This window comes from Vipera berus (assembly GCF_964194415.1).
Source record: "Vipera berus genome assembly, chromosome: 2".
Taxonomy (NCBI): Eukaryota; Metazoa; Chordata; class Lepidosauria; order Squamata; family Viperidae; genus Vipera; species Vipera berus.
Genome location: NC_138203.1, coordinates 156,746,418 through 156,773,007, shown reverse-complemented (window position 1 = coordinate 156,773,007; position 26,590 = coordinate 156,746,418). Strand labels below are relative to the sequence as shown.

The 26,590-nt window shown below is 35.8% G+C and overlaps 1 protein-coding gene across 1 annotated transcript in view; it reads left to right on the top strand.

The window, feature by feature from the left end:
* The window catches only part of LOC308663877 (cholesterol transporter ABCA5-like), a 49,178-nt gene that overhangs the window by 5,896 nt on the left and 16,692 nt on the right, over positions 1–26,590 (top strand). The window contains exons 3-21 of the mRNA XM_081320653.1: positions 2,593–2,754; positions 3,216–3,313; positions 4,632–4,861; positions 7,679–7,820; positions 9,722–9,910; positions 11,105–11,252; positions 12,879–13,047; positions 13,858–13,916; positions 14,372–14,482; positions 14,811–14,986; positions 16,530–16,649; positions 18,512–18,650; positions 18,752–18,842; positions 20,399–20,538; positions 21,934–22,053; positions 22,443–22,644; positions 25,163–25,335; positions 25,791–25,921; positions 26,246–26,383. Of these exons, the coding sequence (XP_081176779.1) occupies positions 2,593–2,754; positions 3,216–3,313; positions 4,632–4,861; positions 7,679–7,820; positions 9,722–9,910; positions 11,105–11,252; positions 12,879–13,047; positions 13,858–13,916; positions 14,372–14,482; positions 14,811–14,986; positions 16,530–16,649; positions 18,512–18,650; positions 18,752–18,842; positions 20,399–20,538; positions 21,934–22,053; positions 22,443–22,644; positions 25,163–25,335; positions 25,791–25,921; positions 26,246–26,383 (2,738 nt within the window). The remainder of the gene's footprint in view (positions 1–2,592; positions 2,755–3,215; positions 3,314–4,631; positions 4,862–7,678; positions 7,821–9,721; positions 9,911–11,104; positions 11,253–12,878; positions 13,048–13,857; positions 13,917–14,371; positions 14,483–14,810; positions 14,987–16,529; positions 16,650–18,511; positions 18,651–18,751; positions 18,843–20,398; positions 20,539–21,933; positions 22,054–22,442; positions 22,645–25,162; positions 25,336–25,790; positions 25,922–26,245; positions 26,384–26,590) is intronic.

Genomic DNA, 26,590 nt, shown 5'->3' with positions numbered 1-26,590 from the left:
GGCGAGCTCCCAGGTAGGGGTAGAGTTCTCCAGGGCCGCCTGAGCTTATGGCTTGGGCGGCTGAAGGATTGAACTCCCCCGTAGCCTGGGCTGCTCCCAGCTGGCCGGCGCCTCTGCTCCTGATTCTTGGAGCAGAGCCAGGCGTCTGCGACCACCCCTGCCTGAAGGAATGACTATGGATTAAAGGAGCAGGCAGAGCGATACAAGAGGAAAAGGTGATATTTTACTCTCCAGCTTGATGGCCTTTTTTGGATTATAAATCTGAAGTGAAAGTGCGTCGCATTTGGTAAAAGATGGCGGCTAAACCACCCCCTAAAACTCTTCGGAGTGCTGGAACTTCTCCTGTGCAACAATCATTACTGCAGGCGCTGCATCCTCCTGATGTATTGACATCAAAGGACTTACAAGATGCTCTTGAAAAACACGCCCAGGTAATTTTGGAATCAATTAATGCTAGATTTGTACAGATGGAGGAGAAATTGGAGAAATTGGAGGAGAGAATGGAGGAGAGGATGGAACAGAAGTTTAGAGTGATGAAGGCAGACATCTTGTCTTCAGTGTGTAAAGTGGCTCGCTGTGTGGAAGAATTGGAGGAAAAGCTAGAAGATCTGACTCAAAAGAATGCTATATTAGAAGCAAAAGTATTGGAGAATGAAGATAAAGTGGAAAAAGAACTGAGTCTTGCTCAATATTACCAGATGCAGTTTGCCATTAGAGTTAGAGGCTTAAAGGAGAATACCAAGGAAGATCTAAAGCAGTTGGTTTCTGAGGCTTTTGAAGAAGTGTTGAAACAGCCAGCATCTGAAATAAAAGGAGGCATGGATAAAGTGTTTCGTGTGAATTCATGGATTGCTAGACAGAGAAAGTTGCCTAGAGATGTGGTGGTATATTTTGCAAAAAGGGAAACTAGAGATGAAGTTATACGAGCTGCTTATGATACTAAAGTTGTGATTGCTAATCAAGAAGTTTTGGTCTTAAAAGAAATTCCTCCAAAGATTTTAAGGAGAAGGAAGGATTTTACATTTCTTGTGCAAGAGCTCAAGCAACGAGATATAAGGTTTAGATGGGAGATCCCAGCTGGGTTGATGGTGACGCACGAAGGTAAAAGGTACCGTTTGGTTACTGTGATGCAAGCGCGTGATTTCTATAATAATGTTTTAAATGCAACGCCATTAACATCTCTGGAAGCTGAAAAGGGATCTGGAGAAGGAGTGCATCAAGAGGTCGAAGGTGGTCAGATAGAAGACAACGGTGTTGGAAGAGATCAAGATACAACTTCGTCGGATGATTCAATAGAACAGAGGGTGACGCGTGCTGCTGCAAAACGAGCTAAGAAGAGAAAATAGCAGGATTTGCAGAAGTCTATGGAACTTCTACGACGTATTCATAGTCAAGTATGGGAGGTGGGAAAAAGATTTGGGTGTAGACACAATATAGTTTTTACATGTGGTGGTTTTGTGGAAAGGGTGAGGTTTTTTTTGGATTAAAGTTTGGTGGAATATATAGAAGATTTCCAAATTGAGGTTAAAGTTTTGTTCGCAATTTTTCTATTGTTTGGAATAATTATAGATGTGCTGGAAGAGGAACGGCCGATTACAGAAGACTGGACTTTAAAGTTTTCTGATTTGGTTGAGGTGGCGAAGATCTTGGTTAATTTGAAAGATTATTTGTAAGAACGTTATATCATGTAATGGACAAAAAGGGATGGAGTCTATTTAGGACAAGTATAGGTTGAGAAGTATTATATAGTATTTGAATAATTCTTTTTTCCTTTTTTTTTTGTTCTTTTTTTTCTCTTTCTATTTTGGGGTTCTTTTTCCTGTTTTTAATGTATATTTAATATTATTAAGGTTTGTCTTATTCTATATAAGCCAGAAAGTGTTTTTTTTTATTTTAGTTTTTTATATATATTTAATATTGCCAAGGTTTGGTTTATCCTATATAAGCTAGAGAGTGATGGATTTTAGAATTTATAGTTGTTAGTACATGGTTGCTTATGTTTGCCTTTCCTTTTTTTTTTTCTCTCTTTTTATATATATACCTTGTATTCAGCTCTGGGAAGTCGGGGGGGGGGAGGGGGGGAGGCAGGGGGGGGAGGAGGGAGGGAGGGAGGGGGGGAGGTAGGGGGGGAGGAGGGAGGGGGAAGGGGGGGTTTTTTAAAGGAAAATTGTATTGTAAAACTTTTCAATAAAAAAAAAAAAAGAAAAAATGGTACATTAAGCCTTATAGAAGTTTGTCATTTATTTCATTTTTTTTAAATTGAAAATTGTAACTAAAATGATAGCACCACTAAGTTTTGATTGCTTGACTTTCAAAGGGCTAGTGCAAAGTGCTGCATGCATTACACTGGATTCTCACCCCTAATTTACAAGATGTATAAGCTGGATGTTAGATCCTAGGGTTAATAATAGCAGTGCAATATCTTGTGAATATTGTTTGGTTTTTAAGAATGTTTGCAAATGTCATTATCCCTGGTGAGTAAGTACAAATAGAAAAGTTTTATTATTTTTCTGGGTTCATAAATGTGTAGAACATTTGAACATATAGTACTGCACTCCTATCACTATAAAATAAGCTTTTAATATTTTGCAGGAAAAGAGGTGCAAGAATTTTTAAGTGAACAAGAAATGAAAGAAGCCAGCCTTCTTAGTCCAGAAAAGTTTATAGGTGTAATTTTTAAGGATTCTATGTCCTACCATCTCAGAGTTCCTCAACAAATGATTCCACTATCTTCAAGCCATTTAGAATCAACAAGTAAGTATAATTATATAAGATACACATGTTCTTTTTTAAAAAAAAATAGAGCACTTATCTTGCCTAATTTTGTGCAATGTTGAAATTAGAATGTAAGGAATTTATGCTACAAAATTGGATAATAAAACTGTTCAGTAGGGATAGTAGTAGGAGCTATTGCATGTGATTTTAGGTTATGCAAATTACATAAATTCCAATAATTTGGTGAAAGGGATGACATATCAAAGGAGTAAACATACTAAATAGATGCTTTTATACTTCTGGAGATTAGTATTATTGTTGGCCATCATAGATTCATTGGACCATTTTTCCATCTCATCATGACATAGAATAAGGGATATACAGTGAGTTCATAGATTGCTGGGATTTTAATATATAGAATAGAAAAAGCCCAGTTTTAGCATATTTAAGCAATTAAAATAAGCTAATATTTTCTTTCTTATAATTTGTTTTTTCCATAGCTAGTTGCTCGAAGACTTCTGAAATGTGTGAAGCTGAAGTATACTGGTACCATGGATTTACAGCACTACAGATCTGCATTGATGCAGCAATTATAGAAGTAAATGTAAAATAATTTAGAATTTTATACACTTGGGAAGTTTTTAAAAGTACTGATTTTTTTCTTGAATTTTGACAATATATCACATCAGCCACTATTTATTAAACTGATTAATTGAATAAATTGTAGGTGATTAAATTCACAATCAATAGTAAAAAAATATGGTTTACAATGGTTTAGATTAAATACCATACTAAACCAAATATACACAAACCACATTAGTACACATTAGTGAAATATAAACACTGACAGCATTAATTCATACCTGACAGGACAAGGCATTCTCAGATTCTTTACAAAACAATTAATAAAACTCACAGTTTTTAATGTGAATAATTAGCAATGTATTTGTTTCCATTTCCAAGGGAAGAACTGGTCCTATTAAGTTATTGTTCTATATAACTTTAATATCTGTATGCTACTAAAAGTCTGGTCTATAACCTTTAACTGGGCAAAATAGAGCATCATAGGGCAAACTTTTTTTAACCAAGATACTTCAAATGGGCTAACTAATTGAGTATGTCCAAAATCTGGGACTCATGACTCTTAGGAATTGAACTTTGACAAATTTCATAAAATATTTTAAAACATAAAAGTTATAAAGCATTTTATGATATAATATAATACAAAATGTCCCAAAACATTTCTTATGGTCATCTCTTGATGTTTGACTGTGCTGTACAGTTCCAACATGGGCTACTTTGAGGCAGATCAATCTCTGAAACATGGTGATATAAAACAATCCTTTTAAGTTTCATATGTTAGGCAAAGCAAACTGTTTAATTAAATCTAAGACATTTTTTTCACTGATAGTAATCCTTCCACTGATAGAAAAAGGAGAGAGGGCTGTCCCTCTCCCCCAACAACTTGTATAACCTTACCAGGCCTGGGGGTCAGGAGGTGGGGCTGAGCCCATTCATTAGTTATGTTAACGTGTAACTGATGTTCCTGTTCATTTTTTTTAACTTCAGCTGCTGCTTTGTTTTTGTTTTTCTGTGTTTTTTAATGCTTTAATATTTTTCTTTTAACATTGTTAGCTGCCCAGAGTCATGAACTTGAGATGGGTGGCCATATAAATTGAAATCATTCAGTCAATCTGTTTGAGATGGTTGGGGAATCCTGAATAACAGACTTGGAAAAACCTAGGGGGGTTGTAGGCAGGAGGAAGAAATGCTGTCAGGATCAGATTTTCACTTGGCCAAGATTGCATTTTCCCCTTTGGTATATTCAAGCTTATCTCTGACTTTGAAAACAGAAACAATCTGTAAGACCTCTGGTAGTATTCAACTTATTTTAACCTTTCCATTTTTTTCCTAAGTTTAAGACCAATCATTCCATTTTGAAAGTCTTGGAGGAAACAGAAGTTGTCATAATGGGGAAATCTGCTTCAGTGGAAATTGATTATTTTTTTCGTGGAGTCATTCTGATTTATTTAGTGATTGCTTTTTCACCATTTGGATATTATTTGACCATCCACATCATGACAGAAAAAGAAAAGAAACTGAAAGAATTTTTGATAGTAATGGGACTTCAAGACACTGCGTTTTGGTATGTGAGTTTATTTAATAAATAAATAACTCAAGGTGGTGAAGATACCTCATACTCTTTCCTCTTCCTATTTTCCCCATAACAAAAATTCTGAGGTGGTTTGGGCTGAGAGAGAGGGACTGGCTCAAAGTCACCCAACTGGCATACTGTTTGTCTTTCAAAAATCTCAAATGTAAACTAAAATACCTTCTCCAATACTTTTCACCTGTAGACTGGAACATTAGAGTGTAACAGTTTTTCTAATTAAATATAATGCTCTGGACAATGTTAGTATAACAAAAATAGAATCTGCTTTGAATGAGTATGGATGGATGTACATGTTGTAGATTGTGTTGTCATATTATTGTTTGTAAATTATTTCTGTCTTTTTATCTTTTAAAAAATCTTATCTACTATTTTTTTTTTCCAAATGCATTAAATAATTTTCAACGACTGGAGTTTTTCCTTTGTGTTTAGCTATCAAATGGGAATCAGTTCTTTTGAGTTGACAGTTACTGTTTTAAAATAATGTTTGTTAACATAGAGTAGATATTGTTAATGATTATATCAATTAAATCAATCTTATTAATGCTATTTAGAACAATATAAAATTCAGACATAGGCCAAAACAGAAAAAATGTTCAGAAATAGTAGTTTAAGAAAAGTAAAATTTTTCTTGAAATGTGATGCTAGATATGCTGACATTTTTTTGCTTGTGCAAGGCTGCTAAAGATCATGAGAGAAGCATCCTATCTGTACTTCAGGTTTTCTTGCACAAAAGTATATCATTTTTGAGCATGACTACATTTATTTAACACTATTACCTTCTTTTTACTGTATAGTTACACAGTCGTATCTACATCTTGTGATGATCACCTCCATACAAAAGCAGCTGTACCACAGTGCTTAAAAGCAGGAACAACAAAGCATTTATGTTGTAGGACACAATGAGGGATTTTAAAGTGCAGATTCTCTTCATCATTTGTAATGCCACAATATAATTCTCTGTAATTTGAATCAGGCTCATTTAAAACATTGTGGAGTAACAAATTCAAAACCTAATTGACTACAGGTTTTCCTGAAATCAGCATCTTTCCAATTTAATTCTTTGCCTATTTTTTTTCTATATGTCTTTGAACTAGCTATCCAAAAGAACATGTAGTATTCACTTACTGTCTGCCTTGTTTAGCGAACCTTTGAAGTTGTAACACTTGGGAAAAAGAAGCAACTTTGTGATCGCTCTTCACATTTATGGCTGTCACAGCATCCCACAATGACCTAATTACCATTCAGGTGCTTTAAAACTGTCATGCATTTATAACTGTCACAACATTGGTCATGTGGTTGCTAATCTTCCCAACCAGCTTTCAGTAAGCAAAATTAATGGAGAAGTTGGAAGTGAAATCATAAGTCACAGACACGTTATGTCTCACTTAACCATGGTGATTCTCTTAACAATGGTAGCAGAAGTGACATTGTAAAATTGGTGTGGTCATGTGATTCTTAGCGACTGCAGTTTTTAGCAAGTTGCCGATCCCAATTGTGGACTAGCTCTATTGTTCTGATATCTTCAATCCATGCTGCTAGTTTTCATGAAATCAAGGAAACTAAAGCCTAAGCTGCTTTCATCCTCAGTACATGTTTACAATCCCATTCTGATTTATTTCATATCACTTTTCCCATTTTTCCATGTTTGCTTCCTGCTTCTTCCTTATTCATTTTTTTCAGTTCTACAGTTGTTTTTAATTTTTTTAATGTTAAATTAAATAAAATTTCTATTTTCAAATGCTATTGCTTTTCTGTAAAAATTTCAGAGTGCGAGTGCAGATTAAACAAGTTGAGAAGTAGCATTCTGCAGAGTACAGAAGAAATGTTAAACCTAATTTGACTAATTAGCTGGAGGAACATTTAAGTAACCTTAATCAACTGTAACAAGACCTCAGTTTCAAAGTAACTAGTCACTGAGGGACAAACCAAAGATAATTTAAATATGTTCTTGCACTGATTGTATAGTTTTTAAAAAATTAGTTTTCTAAATTGGTCTTGGGTGGCTAATATTTTTTTTCTTGTTAATTGTGTCCGATTCATGGAGATGACCTGGACAAGTCCCTGCAGTTTTCTTGGCAAAGTTTTTCAGAAGTACTTGGCCATTAGCTTCTTCCTAGGGCTGGGAGAAAGTCCCTGGCCAAAGATCACCCATCTGATTTTGTGCCCAAGGCAAAACTAGGACTCAAAGTCTCCCAGTTTTAGCCTGATACCTTAATCCTACAGCAAACTGGCTCTGCCCTAATGAATGTAAATATAAATAGAAAAATAAATAGTATCAGTGTGGAAGGAGGATAAATGGAGAATGACTGCAACTTTATGAGGTAAGGGGGAATCCAGAGGAAAACTCTTTTTGTGGAGATAATATTAACATTGTGAGAAATCTCCAATTCAACAGTAATTTTTAGATGAGTTTTAAAGCAATTTGGAATAGTACAACCTTTTCACTAAAATAATGTTTGTGAATAATTATATTCCTTCAACTAAAAAACCCATAAGTTAATCTAATATTAATTATGTTCCACCCATTAATAGCCATTTCTTAATAGAAAACTATCTTCTTCTGAAGTTTAATTAATCTAATATGTTACAAAAGATACACACAGCAATTATTTTGTACTGTGATAATATTTGCTACAGTTCTGTGTTTCTTCGCTTTACTTACGGTATTTCATGTAAGAATGTCTGGAAGTGCTGGCCCTCTTCATTGCCCTGAATATTTTCTTTCAAATTAATAATTTGCACAGGTTACTTTAAATTCATGAATCTTTGTTTTGTGCTTCTTTTTTCTAGGCTGTCTTGGGTCTTATTATACTCCAGCCTGATATTTGTTATGTCCTTTCTCATGTCGGTCATTGCAACATTTTCTTCACTCTTTCCTCAAAGTAGCAGCTTTGTGATATTTCTTCTTTTTTTCCTATATGGAATATCCTCCGTAAGTGTGTGCGTGTGTCTGTATTTGGGTGTGTATGCACTCCTTGTCACTCTGTTGTGGATACTATGTGAGTTCACTTGGCTGTTAATGTTCCTAGGGAATAATTCTAGGATCTTTTCACAAAGGTAACCAGCAATACAGACATGTACATTTGGGATATATATCAGGAACTTGTACAGTTCTGGCATATACATTGCTGTAAACAAAGAACAGCACAGGAAAATGGATAAAAGTCCAAATCACCCCATGAGTATTCTGCCACAACGGGAACAGTATTATATTCTTGCTGTGCAATACTCAACAAATAATCAGAAAAGTTGCTTTGAAACACGTGGGAACGAGAATATAGCAGATATTCACAACTCAGGAACCCGGGTCTGTCTTCTGTGGCTACCACATAATTCTGGGAAAAGCCCTGGCTGTTTCAAAGAAATATAGATAGATATTTTCACATCCCTGTACACTTTGAAACAACTTTTTGAAATCAATTCCAAAGAATTTCACAGTCCTAAGGATAACGCCCCATTGCTATGTATTACCCATTCATGAAAAACCCATTCAGTTAAGAAATGAGGATTGCAAAGGATTCAGTAATCTTACAGGTAATCTTTGACTAAGGAGTGGTCACTTAGTGACCATTTGAAGTTATGATAGATCTCCTCCAAAAGGTACTTACCACCCAATTCTGACAGCTAAGGCCATCACCACCCCTGCAGTCATGTGACTGTATTTTGGGACTTAGCAACCAGCCCACATTTACAGCTGTTTCAGGCATCCTATCGTCACATTTACAATATTTACTTAAATTTTTTGGCAAACATGCCCCATAGTAAAAAATGGGTTCATTTAACAACTGTGGGATTTGCTTAACAACTGCTACAAAAAAAATCGAGTCAGTCATGTGGGTGACCCACTTTATGACTGTCACTACTTACAACCATAATGGGCAGGCTCCATTACAGTACTTGGTTGAGAGTTTGTCCAAAATATAAAACAAAGATATCGTAGACTCGTATAGCAAAATGAATATTATGTATTATTTATATAGATGAATTTTCTTCCCTTGTAGTCACTAGACAGTCAAGCTGGAAAAAACAAAATCTGTCACTTTTTTTTTTACTGCACAAGCCATAAACGAAATAAACCCAAAACCTAAATCGCATCATAATATTCCACATGACATTACAATGTGCTAACATAGCCATATTACAATTATGTGTGTACAGAAAAGAGTTTAAGCCTCATTGAACGAAGAAGTTCTCCGATAATAACTGCATTAAGGAGAGTGGGTATCTCAGTGTGCTATCCACCTGCACCAGCACTAAGGCTTCTCCATTATCTAAGGAGTGATCTAAGATAGTGGTCCAAGCCTTGCAGTAGGGAGACATTGATTTGATTCTTTCTAAAAAAAACAGTCTTCACATTTTGGCTGCTAGTTAATAACAGTAATGTCTGATGTATAAGAAGTGGAGGAAGCTGAACTAGAACTTGTACTCAGTTTAAGTTCTGAGTACTGCTCAGTTTAATGTTTTAAATTTATAATCGTATCATCCAGAATGAGGAAGTTTTTCATAGTTTGATAATTATTGTGCTCTTTGGAACACAATAATTTTAGTGCATAGAAGGTTTGAAAATTCAAATGGGAAGTCAGTCTCTCTTTCAAGGATAAGATATGCACACACAGAAATTTATCTGAAATGATACTGTGCTGTAAACAATGTAGTCCCAACGCATTTGCAGGTCATTGGCACACTGTACTTTCTATAGGAAGTTCTGTGTGAGATGTGAGATAGATACTACTTTTTGCCTTTTGAGATAGGTGACTGCATATAAAAATCTGATTTTGACATTTTGAAGTGAGATTTTTTGCACCCTGAAACATGTTTTCTATTTTTCTTTAGATTTCCTTTGCATTTATGCTAACATCACTTTTTAAAAAATCATCAAATGCTGGCTCAGCACAGTATTTCACGACTGTAGCTTTTGGTGCTATAGGTGTGACCATTGTCCTGCTGCAAGACTTCCCCAAATCCTTTGTGTGGTCATTAAGTCCACTGTGTGAGTGCACATTTTTAGTTGGTGTTGCACAGGTTAGTAAAGCATACTATTGGCTTGTTACTATTATTTGTAACTGGACTTTATTCTACTTTGATACATGTCAGATATATCCTTGATTCAAAGTTTCAGCAGATGTAATACTTGTTTGTTAATTTCTCAATTCAAATGGGTATTTTATTTTTAAAATGAGAAGTATGTCTTGTTAATATTGAAAGCTGTGCACTAATTTCATCTTAATTAACATTTGCACAGAGATTTGTGGTGTGGCATTTGATTTCAACAAAAAGAACTAATCTCATATCGTAAGCTTTCACACAATATACTACCAGTATATGTATGGCTTTACCACAGTGAACCTACTGTTCAGTGGTTTGTATAAGTTTGTATTTCCTTAGATGTAGGCACAGGTTTACATGAGCTATAATATTCACTTTTGATATAAATGTCACTTCCAGTCAGTTTAGTTTGCTATAAATTCAAGCTGCAAAACCCTTTTTCCTGCTAGTCCCTCTTGGTTGGAAAATTCTTCACTCTGTTTCCCCCCCCCCTCTGTTTAGAGTTCATTTTATGTGCCAGAATCATGATTTTAAACCATATCTTGGGTTCTCTGGAGAAATTGTTTTTCCCAGCACACTTCTTTAACAGAATGCAGTTGCAGTGGGATGAAGCACATGAGGGGAAATTAGCATAAATTATAAGAAGAATTTGACATTATAATCATAGGCATCTGTGGGAGGGAAAGGGGCAGAACACATAACATGATATCCTGATGTAAATCTTATGACCAGCCTCTTGTATCCAATTGCAGGACATATGTACAAAAGGGTGGGATTTCTATTAGAATATCACAGTGCATGTTTAAGGCATGTTTTGTTATCAAAATAGTAGTGGGTCTCTGTGAGTGCAGCTTTTGATTTAAAATAAGAAAGATGTAAAATATAATAGCCTCTTTATTTCACGTTGCTACATTCCCCAGTATTCCTTTTGGCTTCCATGGCCATAATTTCTGATGTAGTGCCAGCTGCAAACCAGAGATGGAGAGGAGAAAATTTAATGAATGTAGAGGTCTGATTTCCTGAGCATTCATTAGCTTGTAGCTGCTGGTTCCAATCTAAATTAAGTTTGGGGGAGATTTTCCTTTCATTATTCTTTATAATTAGAGTTAGGTAACTTGTTATTTTTTTCTTAACATTTTAATGGTGTGGCACTTTCACATTTGCTTGCAGGTTATACATCTGGAAGATTTTGAACACGGAGCTGTTTTCTCAACTTTAACACATGGCCCTTATCCACTAATTATTGCTCTTACGCTATTGGCTCTTGATAGCATGCTGTATCTACTCCTAGGGATTTATTTTGATCAGGTGATTCCAGGTATGTTTATTAGAACTGGAAAAGAATGTAAATGGTGAGATATATTCAGTAACCCAGGCATGTCAAACTGCCGGCCTGCGGGCCGGATGCATCACGACAAAACCGCGCCCTCCCCATTGCCGGCAATGGGAAAAAAGTCGCGATACATCACGCGACATCATGCAATGTCGCTAGTTTGACATGCCTGCAGTAACCGTTTAGATACTTAAGTAAGGAAGAAGAAATTTTGAATCTGAAACTTGGTCTTAGTGAGAGAGCATCCATGGAACTTAACATACCGCAACATTCATATATGTTACAGAAGCTCAGAAAGAAGGCATTACACATATTTCTTGACTTACAACCATAATGGAGCCTGCTCATTCATAAGTGGTTTTAAGTAGTGATGGTCATAAAGTAGGTCATCACAGGACTGACACGATTTTACAACTTTTTTTTTGTAGCAGTTGTTAAGCAAACGCCACAGTTAAGAGAACCCATTGTTCATTCTGTGTCATTTTTTGCCAAAAACCAGAATTAAATGACATTTTTCAGCAAAATATGACTGCGGGGTGCTGTAAACAGCTTTAAAGGTAGGTTGGTTGCCAAGCACCAGAAATGTGGTCATGTGACTATTGGGAGGGGGGGCAGTCGTCAGAACTTCATAACTGGGTTGTAAGTGTCTTGAAGGGGGTGTCCATCTTAACTTCAGATGATCACTAAGCGATCAGTTGCAAGTTGAGGACTCTTTACATACAAAATGAACTACTTTACAAATTGTGCTAATCCATGGTATATTAAACCTTAATTGTTGTATAAACTAAAATTGGCTGATTTACACAACTTAATATGCCATAACCCATGGTTTTCAAATCACCATAGATGATTTTATATCATGCCACCAGAAATAAATCATGTTATGAATAGTTTCATTGTGTAAATCCAGCCAATTAGTGAACAATTTTTTATGCAGCAGGGTAAGCGTTCAAATGTATATATCGAGATAACAGTTTATGGGCTGCATAAGGCAACATACACTATATAAATTGTATAGACATGTGAGTAGTTGTACATGCTCTTTGCCCACATTTTACAAGACTGAGTGCTATACTTCTAACTAACAAATGAAGAAAATGTCCTTAGGCATATGTGAATCTGGAACTCCAGTCATAAATCATCTATCTAGTTCAGGATCAAACGAAGATATACCTCATTCAGGGTTAACCATTTAAAATAATTTCTTGTGTTTTTTCTAAGTTCTGAAATAAATCTGACCATTAAAATCACATCTGTTGACAAGTAAATGGACTATTGTACTATTTTTGCTGGCAAGCCTTGACAATATATACTTTGGTTCTTTTTTCTTAGTTTGTCTTAAATAGGAACAACATGTTCAGATTACTTTTATACTTGATGTTGCTTATAACTACTAGTTTTGCACACTTAAAAAGGGAATAAATTTGTGAAAAAAATAGAGTAGTGCTCAAAAATGAAAACGGTGAAGGCTGGTGGGAGAAATGAGGTCTTGATCAACTGGAGCATTTCCTTTCATTGTTGTATACATAGTGTAAAACCACCTTTTTGAACTGTCCCAGTATTACAAAAATTTAATATTTACCCTTTTATATATGGGTACTTTATTTCCAGGAGCATATGGATTGCGACGGAGTTTTTTCTTTTTTTTAAAGCCCTCATTTTGGATAAAAAAACCAAGAAATTATGAAGAATTGTATGAGAGCTGTAGTAATGAACACCTAGATTTCACTCAGGTCATTGAACCTATACCTTCTGAATTTAGGGGAAAAGAAGCTATCAGGTATGACAGATTAATTTTCATTAAATTTAAATTGATTAAATTTAAATAACATGATGCCAATTAATATATATTTTGTATGAGAAAGTAACAGGATGATTTGTTTATGAAGCCACAAATAAAGAGTAACGTTAATTGAATACAGTTTTGCTTTTTAAAGTTCAGGAATGTGGAAAATTTAAATTTAAATATTATACGATAATTTACATGTATAAATATTCTTTACTCTGGCATGTGAAGTTATTTTGTGTGTGTTCTTTATAGGGCTGTGGTGATTTATAGCCCAAGGGAAAACAATCCATATTGGACAATGGCATTGGTTTCCATACCCTTTTACTACAACACCATAAAAAGCATTTGCATGTCAGCCGTCAAGGTAGACCAGATCAAGAAAGAGACTTCCATGCATGTCTTGTCACATCTCATCTTGTATCAGAAATGCAAGAACTAGGAAGGAGAAAATTATTAATTTAAATTTTAAAAAATTCAAACTTTAATAAAAACATAAATTTATATAGTTCTTGCCCAATGCCAGGCCACATTGATAGCAGGAATATTTCCAAGCAGCAATTCTTTTGTGTGCATGTCGGTTCCAGGGGGCATTGTAAAATATAGATAGCTATTTGAATAGTGCCAAATTCTCAGTAAATATCTTTGTCCTCTGGGAGAAACCTCCATTTTTTCCATGTCGTCTTTAGTTCTAGCCAAACCAGCTAAACATCATGCACGTAAAAATTACAATGTAGAATGTAACTCTGATTTCTTAAAAATTGTATCTTCTTAAAAATTGCATCTGCCTGTTTTTCCCCCCAGAATCAGCCATATTGAGAAATCTTTTGTTAAAAAGGATGAAATTGTGGAGGCTTTGAAAAGTAAGAGTGTTTAATTTTCAATAATCTGTGACATTAGAATTCTTGCACTTTCTTAACAGTGATATAGGCAAATTTTTCTTAACAATCATGATTTGTTAATTCTTCAAGTACTTTGATTACATTCAATATACGCTAAGAGTCAATCAAATGTTCTTTCAATGATATAAATGTTTATAATGGGTCTAGAACTAAGGAGAAATTTCCTGACAGTTAGAACAATTAATCAGTGGAACAACCTGCCTCCAGAAACTGTGAATGCTCCAACACCGGAGGTTTTTAAGAAGAAACTGGACAGCCATTTGTCCGAAATGGTATAGGGTTTCCTACCTGAGCAGGGGGTTGGACTAGATGACCTCCAAGATCCCTTCCAACTATTATGATTATGATTATTGTTGTTATCGCAATGCTTACTGATATATTTAATTCCCCCCACTAATTATTTTAATTTTTAATAGATTTATCCTTTGACATATATGAAGGTCAGATCACAGCATTACTTGGACACAGTGGAACAGGCAAAACAACTTTGATGAATATTCTTTGTGGATTGTGTCCACCTTCTGATGGTATATATTGTTAAAATGTTTTCTTTTTTCTTTTTTATGTTCACTTTTTTAAAATCATGCCCATTAAAAGTCTCTTTGCCATTCTATACTGTACATATGTAAAATACTTAAGATATACAGTCCCATTCCCCTTTTATGTATCTATAAATTGTGTACAGTGTGTCAGCTATGAATGCATAAAGTTTAATTTGGATTTCATGAGCATTTTCTCGTGAATGTTTCTCTCAATTATTCTTTAATGTATTATAATAACTATACCCATTTCATTGTGTTCTGTCTGTTGTTAGCCATATGATTATTTCCTCTCTTCTCTATTTTTATAAATTAGGTTTTGCATCGATATATGGATATCAAGTTTCTGAAATAGATGAAATGCTAGATGTAAGAAAGATAATGGGAGTTTGCCAGCAGATAGATATTTTTTTTGATGTATTAACTGTGGAAGAGAATCTATCAATAATTGCCTCTGTTAAAGGGATACCTCCCAATGATGTAATACAGGAGGTGAGTCAGTTAAATGCCACTTGTATTCAGTGCCCACTGTTATCATTTTGATCAAATAAAATGACCAAGAATGTTTTTTGCAGCAAGGCTATAATCCATCATAGCATTCATCAAGCCTAAGCCCATTAAAATATGTACCTTTTGAAAATGTTAACATATATATATATACCTGGATTAGTAAAATAGTTTTTTATACTAAAGACAACAGGGAATTAGAATGTAGAACAATTTTGTAAGTTAAGTTTGAAATGACTTATTTCACAATATTTTCCTTCATTTCAAGAAACTTTGTAAAATAGGAAAGCAATAAGGAAACATCTTTTACCATACCAAATGCTCTAAAAATTCTTGTATTTAACAAGTTTTTTTTAATCTATGCTTGTGTGTGCACATATACATGTATAAGTTTTACGTCTGAAAATTTCTTCCAGTGAATCTCTGGTGGAAGGGATAACACTTGACTGAGCTGTTCAGCTGATTGCTGGGAGTGAGCAGGTGTTAAGCTATTATGACTGTTCTTAATATTGTCAAGATCTATGCTTGTGTGTGCACATATACATGTATAAGTTTTACGTCTGAAAATTTCTTCCAGTGAATCTCTGGTGGAAGGGATAACACTTGACTGAGCTGTTCAGCTGATTGCTGGGAGTGAGAAGGTGTTAAGCTATTATGACTGTTCTTAATATTGTCAAGATCTATGCTTGTGTGTGCACATATACATGTATAAGTTTTACGTCTGAAAATTTCTTCCAGTGAATCTCTGGTGGAAGGGATAACACTTGACTGAGCTGTTCAGCTGATTGCTGGGAGTGAGAAGGTGTTAAGCTATTATGACTGTTCTTAATATTGTCAAGAACAGTCATAATAGCTTAACACCTTCTCACTCCCAGCAATCAGCTGAACAGCTCAGTCAAGTGTTATCCCTTCCACCAGAGATTCACTGGAAGAAATTTTCAGACGTAAAACTTATACATGTATATGTGCACACACAAGCATAGATTAAAAAAAAATTGTTAATATTGTCAAATAGGGACGTGGTGGCTCAGTGGCTTAGGACGCTGAGCTTGTCCATCAGAAGGTCGGCAGTTTGGCGGGTCGAATCCCGAGTGCTGCGTAACAGAGTGAGCACCTGTTACTTGTCCCAGCTTCTGCCAACCTAGCAGTTCGAAAGCACATAAAAAAATGCAAGTAGAAAAATAGGGACCACTACGGTGGGAAGGTAACAGCGTTCCGTGCGCCTTTGGCATCTAGTCATGCCGGCCACATGACCACGGAGCCGTCCTCAGACAAGCGCTGGCTCTTCGGCTTTGAAACGGAGATGAGCACCAGCCCCTAGAGTCGGAAACGACTAGCACGCGTGTGCGGGGGAACTTTTACCTTTTTAAATATTGTCAATTTTTAACTGTCTAGAATCTAAATTGAACTGGGTAGTATACAAGCTTCTATAATTAATAAACATAATAATACATAATATTTTATTATAGTACACACAATGTATACATAATAAACATAATTAAAACCTTTTTCTGCTGTTTTTTGTAAGGTTCAGAATGTTTTATTAGACTTGGATATGCAGTTCTTTAAAGATAATCAAGCAAAAATCTTGAGTGGAGGCCAAAAAAGGAAGCTGTCAGTTGGATTTGCAGTTCTTGGAGATCCAAAGGTAAATGCCAAAAGGACACTGATCTCCCTCTCCCCTCCCCTCCCTCTCGTTTTCCTTCTCTACTAGTTTAGGTAGGTAGGTAGTTTAGTTGGTTAAATTACCATCATTACTTTAGTACATTTTTCTCTCAAAATTTACTCAGATGATTACATTACATTACATTACATTACATTACATTACATTACATTACATTAGCAATAGGTTTGAGGCTGGAATGGGACAATTCACTGCAGCCAACTCACCATGGCCAACTTTTTGTGGCCAACTTGCTGCAGGACAACTCACCACAGCCAACTTGTCACGGGACAATTCAATAATTCAATTTAAGTATTTAAAATAATTTTTAAAATATTCTATTTTTTATCATTCACATTTCATTTTGTCTCCCCTTTTGGATCCTTTCTTTAATTATTCTATTCCACCATTTCTTTAATATTAGTAAGTCTTTTCCCATAGTAGTTGTGGCATGGCTAATTGCCATAGTGGGTTGGCTGTGGCAGGCTGGCAACAGCAAGTTGGCCACTGCGAATTGGCTGTGGCAATTTGTCTTGGACCCATCATAGGCATGCTAACCAGACATATATAGAAATTGAGCAATTGATTGAATAAACTAAAAAATACAGTGCCTAGAGATCAGTCTCTTTTTTGCCCTGTTTCAACTCCGTGGAGAAATTCCAAAATTCATTATGCAGTGCAGCTCATAACCACGTTGGCATTGCTTATGGTTCTGAGAAGAATAATAGTGCCATGAGGAACTCATGGTACTGTGAGCAACTCCAGTACTGGCTGGGGCTGGTCCTGATATTGAAATATTCAAAGGAAGCCAAAACCTAAATAGGAATTGAATTGAGAATAGTTGCACCATTTGATTTGTGTTGTTTTGAGACTTGCTTCCAAAATTCTCAGATTCCTTTCCTGGAAATCTTGTATGCCAACAGAGGTGGAATTAATAACATTGTAATTAGTGGTTGCACAAGGTGGGATTTTCCAATTGCTTTCATAGATCAAAAAAGTGGGAAACACAGGATCAGGGGAATTATCTAGTGGAAGGATGTAGTGGCCTGTAGTTTGCTCTGAATACCTTGTGAGGCAAGGTAACTCAGTCTGGAAAAGGTGACTTGCTAAATCTTAAGTGTGCATATGCTCACAGTAGAAATATTTTGTTACAACTGGTATAAAGTTATACTAGAGTAAACTGTAGAAGTGATACAGATGGTCCTCGACTTACAACCATTTGTTTAGTGACTGTTCAACAGCACTGGAAAAAAAGTGCCTTATGACTGTTTTTCACATTTATAACTAACATTCCCAGGGTCAGATGATCAGAATTCGGACACTTGGCAACTATTATATATTTATGACAGTTGCATTGTCCCAGGGTCATGTGATTATCTTTTGCAAACTTCTGACAAAGTCAGTGAGGGTATCAGATTCGCTTCATAACCATATTACTAACATAACAACTGCAATGTTTCACTAAACATTGTTTCACTAAACATACAGCAAGAAAGGCTGTAAAATGTGGCAAAATTCAAATAAAAACTATCTTGTCAAGCTACAGAAATTTTGGACTCAATTATGGTCATAAATTGAGGACTACCTGTACTTAGTGTGATTTCTATTGTGAATTCCAAATTAGGAGTGTCAGCTTTGGATGACATTAATTTATAAAACTTCATATTTACTTTGGCCATTGCTTCCTTATAATGGTTATATCCTTATCCTATCACATATAATTTTGTGATCATATCACAAGTTTTGATAGAAAGTAGTCATAAAGTTAATGAAGATTGTTTATGTTGTGTTCAAAATGATGATGATGATGATGGTGTGTGTGTCTGTGTTTACATATATTTATTTAGGTATTGCTGTTAGATGAGCCAACAACTGGTATGGATCCATGCTCACGGCAAACAGTTTGGAACCTCTTGAAAAACAGAAAAGCCAATTCTGTGACAGTATTCAGTACCCATTTCATGGACGAAGCAGACATTGTTGCAGGCATGTTCAGAGATATGCACCCCATGAATACAGCAGTTATTCCTTTGATGGTTACTGTCTACAAAAGAATAACTGAAGATTCCACGTACTCTTGTTTCTAGATCGGAAAGCTGTGATTTCTCGAGGAATGCTGAAATGTCTTGGCTCTTCTTTCTTCCTTAAGACAAAATGGGGAATTGGCTATCGTTTGAGGTATTATTAGCTTCACTGCCTATTTCAAATAAATTTTACTAACTACATTATTTGTACCTAAGCTTTATAAAGTCTTTCTGAACCATCATAGTTTTATTTCACAATAGAGAGGGTTGAAATATAGGAAAAGTATAAGTTATATAACGATTATTTGGGAGGGCAATAATGATGAACAAACCTAGTAAGAAAGACAAATTGTAACCCAGCCTGAAAACCCATGAATAGTGGGCAGCCTATAAACATTTGAAATAATTAAAATTAAAACGCTTTAGATTTTAGATAGCTCATAATGCTGTTTTCTCGGTTGCAAATATGAAGTAGTTGCCATTTTATGAGTGGCACACATAATAGTAAATTATCTGAATAAATTTATTAAATATTCAAGTAATCAAATATGAATAGATGAGAACATATCTGCTTTCTTGAACTTTAACATTTTTGTACTGTTGCTATAATGGAATGTTTGTAGTTAAAAAATAATACCCACTTTTCACTACAATGATATTAAAACAAAAACAGTAGGGGAAAATTATCAATTGTTTACTTATTAGGAACCTTCAAACAGATTTGCTATAATGAAGAAATGAACATTTTTCAGAGACCCTGACCAAGTAGCTCCAGCACACAATTTGTAGCACTTCAACATGTTTATTTATTTATTAAACTCAAAAGTAGCTCTGGGTGGCTTACAATGTTTAAAAATCCAGAACATAAAACTACATAAAAACCCCATCCCATCCCCTCATGTCAGCAGCAGCACAATCAAATCACTTGATAAATCTCCATTTGCCGCAGGGCTGCTGACAAAATCACATTTTTAGTCTTTTGGGGAAGGAACAAGATACAGTTGAGCTGTCTAGGGAAACAATGTTCCACAGAGAAAGGGCCACCCGCAACAAACTTCAACATATCTACTATAGATCCTGTCTGTCAGGCTCAAGAACTAAGAACAACACATGGAGTTATTTCTGAATATATTTTTTATTGTTATTCACTTGTAGACAGAATCTTGCTAGGCTAGAGCAATTAGATAGCATAGGTAAAGGTAAAGGTAAAGGTTCCCCCGCACATGCGTGCTAGTCGTTTCCGACTCTAGGGGCCGGTGCTCATCTCTGTTTCAAAGCCGAAGAGCCAGCGCTTGTCCGAGGATGTCTCCGTGGTCATGTGGCCGGCATGACTAGATGCCAAAGGCGCACGGAACGCTGTTACCTTCCCACCGTAGTGGTCCCTATTTTTCTACTTGCATTTTTTTTATGTTCTTTCGAACTGCTAGGTTGGCAGAAGCTGGGACGAGTAACAGGCGCTCACTCTGTTACGCGGCACTCAGGATTCGACTCGCCAAACTGCCGACCTTCTGATCGACAAGCTCAGCATCCTAACCCACTGAGCCACCATGTCCCTCTTAGATAGCATAACTAAACATATATCCGACAAACTGCTAGGGAGAATCCTAGCACACGTCTCTATTATAATCTTGTTTGTAATGTTTAAAAATAGTGAAATCCACGGTACAGCAACAATGCTTTCATCCCTGCTATGTGTTTATTCTTCTTTAGTATGCAGATAGACAGGTATTGTAACACAGAAGGTACAGCATTCTTGATCAGGCAGCATATCCCTGGAGCCAGTCTGCTAAAGGAGACTGAAGAGCAACTGGTCTATGCCTTGCCATATAAAGATACAGACAGATTTTCAGGTACAAGCTTTCTCTTTTTCTCCACTGAAAATTGGAAGTTGATGGTGTAGGTTTCCTCAGTAAAATCTGAGGAAACGAATGGCGGGGCTGGCCATAACACCAAGCACCACACTAGCTGCTGAGTGTTTTGAAATCGGAGCAGTCTGGGAGAGTGCTGGTACAGTTGTGAGGGGCAGCTGTGGTTGATTAGTCATGGATGGGGTAGTACAGTAGTTCCCATTCGGGACTGAGGTATAGTCTGTGATTTTCTTCAACTTCCAGCTCCTGCTCAAAGAGCAGGTGGCAGCTGTGAGCAGGAAGGTCTTTGAAAAGATTCATTTCAGGCACCAGCTGTGCCCATTCCTAGATTAGGGGATTCTAGACCAGCACGCCCACACAGCTCCACTCACACAAGAGGGAAGAGAAGACTTTGGGACACGGTTTCACGCTCCTTCAAGCTTCTCCCTGCCAAAAGCTTTTTGCAAAGGGATGGAAGGCCTGAAGCAGGTGAGATTGGTACCCCAAAACCTTTCATCCGGAGAAAAGAAGCCTTTGGAGGTGTTTCCCAACCATTTCTTATCAGGATCCAGGAAACACAGCTCTTTAGTTGTAGCACTTACCTTTTTGGAACAGCAATCTCCACCACCCCCACCACCACCCCGCCCCTATATTCATATGGTGAATACCCTGGTGATATTCAATAAATCTTTGAAAATGTATCTGTTCCCCAACCCTTGATTTAGGAGGGGGGGCATTGAGCCCCTACAGGATATTATTTCCTTGAAGAACTGCATTTTCTGGATGCATTATGATTTCTGTTTCCTATTGTTCATTCTCTCTCTTTTTTTAAAGGAAGTACAAGTAGTTCTAAACTTACAATCACAATTGAGTCCAAAGTTTCCATTGCTAAGCAAGACAGTTGTTAAGTGAATTTTGCCCCATTTTGTGACCATTCTTGCCTCAGCGGTTAAGTGAATCATAGCGATTATTAAGTTAGTAGCACGCTTGTAAAGTGAATCTGGCTTCCCCATTGATTTTGCTTGTCAGAGGGTCACAAAAGGTGATCCCAGGAACACTGCAACCATCATAAATATGAGCAAGTTGCCAAGCGTCTGAATTTTGATAATCTGACCATGGGGATGTTGCAACGGTCGTAAGTGTGAAAAACGGCGTAACTCACTTTTTTCAGTGCCGTTGTAACATGGAACGGTCAGTAAACGAATGATTGTAAGTCGAGGATTACCTGTAAGACATTCAGAGTCTGATAGAATTAGCCCAACTCTAAATGTAATCAATAAATAATCTGAAAAAGCATCCAAATGCATTCTTTCTACTTTTATATGGAAGAAAATGATTATGGCTCCTCTTAAAGAATAGCGCTCAAAGTTCATTTGGAAATCATTCCTCTTCCTCTAGCACTCTTTGCTGATCTAGATACTCATTCTCATTTGGGTGTTATTTCTTATGGCCTTTCTACCTCAACCTTAGAAGATGTGTTTTTCAAACTGGAAATTGAAGCAGAGACTGACCAACAGGGTAAGAATCAGTTTTATAACTTCATGTGGTATTTATCATATGATGAAATTATTAAAAGTATATTTCATCTTAGTATTATTTGTAATTTGGGGATTACTGTACAAAAATACATTCTTTAAAAAATTTACAGTACAAGATGATTAAAACTCCAAGAAAATCGTAATATATTTATTTCTGAGAATTGTGCCTTCAAAGTATATGTATGTGGATGTGTGTATTTTCTTTTCCCATGAATAGTGGTAATGTTCTCAAAAAAATATCATTTAGCATGTGCTGATATATTCAGTTAATTATGAAATGTTGCTAACAAGGTGATGCCAAGAGTTATAGAGCTAGTTGGAAAACATAAATTTAAAAACATTTAAATTTCTTTTTCCTTTATTTCCCAGATTTTGGTGTTTTTAACTCACAGCAAGCTGAAGACAAAACGAATAGGAATTCTGCTGATGAACTAGAGCAAAGTCTGTTAATGCTAGCTATGACAAAATCTTGTGCAGTAAGCAATAAGTCTCTTTGGAAAAAGCAGGCCCTCATTATTGCAAAGGTCCATTTTCGTAGTTTTAATCGTGACATTAAATCAATGTCAGAAGTGTAAGTATCTTCACATTGGGTTTCCTCCACATTTTGGAAAGTGTTTAATTGGTATGAAAAATATAAATAAGAAACTTTGTTCTTAATTGGCTGATCATACTAGTTCCCAAAATTATAAAAATGTCCAGTGTGGAATTAAATGTAACTTGTTGAAAATAACAATACAATTTGTGATTTTAAATTTAGGAAATTTCTCTCTGAGGGTTTACATATGTGGAAAACTGAGTTGGCTGGGAGATGGGCAGACCTGAGGCAGTAACTTTTATTACTAATAAACTGAGCAACACAGGTTGCTTAACTTTGGAATTTTAAGTATCCAGAAGCTGGAAGGCGAATTAGAGATAAAAGAAATGGACACCAGTTCTCATAACATTCAGAAATTTTAGCTGCAGATATGCCAGAAAGTAATTTATGTTCTCCCAAAGATGCTTTTTCACGAGGCAACCCGACTTTCTTGTTTTTCTTTGAAGACGTTTCGCTTCTCATCCAAGGAGCTTCTTCAGCTCTGACAGGATGGTGGGGAATGGGAAGATTTATACTCCTGCAGACAGCTGACCATTTGCATTATTTTAGCGAGTCATTAAAGCTACCTGGAGGTTTATCTATGTCTTCAGGGTCACCTGAGTAGTGCAAATGGGTGTGGAGCCTTCTTGGAACTGTTGAAAGGACTGTGTTGTAGACTGGAGATAGATGATGTCAGATCCCTCCCCCTCTGTTGAGAGAAGGCTGTTCAGTTTTGACATAGATGGCCTTGCTAAAAGAATGCAAATGACCAGCTGTCTGTAAGGAGTATAAATCCTTCCATTCCCCACCATCCAGTCAGAGCTGAAGAAGCTTCTTGGATGAGAAGCGAAACGTCTTCAAAGAAAAACAAGAAAGTCCAGTAGCCTCGTGAAAAAGCATGTATGACCTGGATGACTGAGAGACTGCATAGATAATTTATGTTCAAAACGCAAATATTGTTTTAGGGAAACGGAACCATTTTTAAGGTACTTCAAGAAATGAAACATGTAGATTGTGTTTTTCAAGTTTCGTGAAAAATGTGAGCAAGTTTCAGTGTAGGATATAATTCAGCCAGTCATATTACCAGGGATGATTTCCTCACCCACTCATTTTAGTCTGAATATTTTTATATGTGCCTAGATTTCAAGCTGGCACAAGCTGATTTTTAAAAAAATAAGAAATATCAGTAATGTTGTAGTGAACTGTGATATTTATATAAGAACAGAACCCTATTGATCTGGGTATTTCATTAGACTATTTTATCTACAAATTCCTTTATCTCAGGTTTGCACATAATAATTGCTAATAGGCCTTAGATTAGAGAGTTAGACAAATGGTAAGATTTTCTTCATTGCAGCAAAAATGCAATAATGTTTGCTTAATTGAAATAGTACTTGGAGCCTTTCATTTGACAGCTTCTTCTGTGAATGTAATGAAGAATGGGTTGGAGGCACATTGTAACTTATTTCCAGTGGATCACCTGATATGCAGGTTAGGGTGATCTTTTTGATCCTGCACCAATAAAATTCCATCAAAAATCCATTTTTAATCAGAGATCATTTTAGGGCTATACATGTGGACCAGCATTCGTATCTAATGTGTAGCCTGTACAAACTGTACTGTTGTAATTCATGCTAAACACTGTATTTAGAATGTTTTCCTCACTAGTAAAAGAATTTGTCAAGGGAACATACTTGTAAGCACATTGGACCACCCTGATTTATTTATTTTTAAATTAGGGACCCCCCTAGTTTACTTTTGCAACTAAAAGTGCAACTTTTCTAAGATGATATAATTACACTTTTATGTCTTTTCCTCTTTATTTACTCTCGCATTCTTGTCAACTGTTCTTTCTCTGCCTTTATCCCACTATGAATTTTTATTCCTGTTGTGTAGTGGGTTCTGGAGAGCAGGAAAGACGCCGGGACAATGAGTACAGCATAACAGCTCTTTATTAGGTGGGAGTGACCGTACTAGGGAATAGGGGTTACCTGCAGTCTTTATATACCTGGCCAGGTATGCAGCCACCCAATCGGATTGAACCTCTGTTTCCCGCCGAAACTGATTCCCGCCAAAACAGTTACAGTTCAACGCCTGCTGGTGGTGACTGTTATACAAGTGCTTTAGGTGTTCCTTAAAACCTAATGCATAACAATTCCATTGAAAAAATTCTCCATTACTCCCTTCATTTATTTCTTTTATCTCCCATTGTTCACATTTAATTTTCCTTCTCTATATGATTTTCAAAAATATCTCAGATGAAATTAAGGTTATTTAAAATTTATTTTTCTAAAAAAATGCAAAATCAGAATTATTTACTGTTCAGCAGTGATGCATTCAGATGTGTTTAGTATATATTTGTGCTTAGTAAATTTAATATAGATAGATGGATTGTGGGATTTGTTAATAATAGAAAAAAAAATTCAACTCCAGATTGAAGTTAGTCCACTTTTATTCTAAAGGGCAGTAATTCTCTAATGTAATTTGATTCAACTTTATTTTTTTTCTCTTAAAGTTTGGCGCTATTCCTAGTATTTCTTTGTGTTGAGGTTTTCATGTTTCACATGTATGAAGAATACTTGAAAAACGCTATAGCTCCTATCAAACTCTATCCAGATTTATACTTTCTTAAACCAAATGAGACTCATCATAAATATAAAACCAGCCTTCTTATTCAAAACTTCACTGGTAAGTAATAGGAAGCACCAATATTTTTCCCCAGTTTTTTCCTTCTAATCCTTTTAATCTCTATTATTATTATTATTATTATTATTATTATTATTATTATTATTATTATTAAAATTTAAATTTAAAGAATTTTATTATACATGGCTGAGATGCTTAGACTCGGCCTGAATTTTTCAATTTATTGAAACAAGAGAAAGCAATGTTTTTGCAGCCAAACTTTTCTCTTTTTCCTGGCATCCAAGAGCTCTAGAAGTGATGTGAGAATAAAGTGATAGACTTCCACATTGTAACTGCAGCTCCATACATGCAACAAGAATATATACAAACTGCTTTTTCCGTCGCATGAATGGAGAAATACAATGCAACCATTACGTTCATTTGAATGTGGAGAGAGATTATTGGAATGAAACAGACTTGTTAATGATCACTATCTTCCTTAATTCTTTATTTTCTAGGAATAAACATTGATGACATGATCATAAACCCACTTCAGAGCCAGAATATACTGACAGAAATGTTCAATGGCAGTGATTATGTATCAGTTTCTCCTCACAATGCAGCATTAAATGTAGTTCATGTAAGCAAGGTGAGAAGATACATAGCTGGTAATGCATGGTCTTGAACAGTTTATTTAGAACATAAGAAATTTTGCTAAAAACTAGTAATTCTATCCAATGTACTATTCTGATTGGATTTAGTTTTGTTTCAACTAGGGCAGGCATGTCAAACTCGCGACGTCGCGTGACGTATTGGAACTTTTTCCCATTGCCGAAAATGGGATGGGCGCGGTTTCTCCATGACGCTCCGGCCCGCGAGCCGGCAGTTTGACACCCCTGAACTAGGGCAAAGCTGATAGGTGTTGTTACTTTGGATTTATAGCTAATAAGTTAAATCTTTATTGTTTTTGCAGAACTACATCTTTAAAGCTGCTTTTAACCGAACCATGCTACATTCTTTACCTCTCATGATGAATATCATTAGTAATTTGTACCTACACAATTTAAATGTAACTGAAAGCATTCATGTCTGGATTAGCTCTTTCATTCAAGTAAGTAAATGCAAACTCAAATGTTGATATCATAAAGTGAAATGATAGACAGACTTCCTGTGGAAACAGATATTTAAGACATGTTGTATTTCTTATGCATTATCTATTTGTGCAATTTGTGAGTCACAACATGAAATACAGCCAATTTGCCATTTCTCCTGGCCTTCTAGTGCTTTTTGTTTTCTCATTTTCAGACAAGCTGGAATA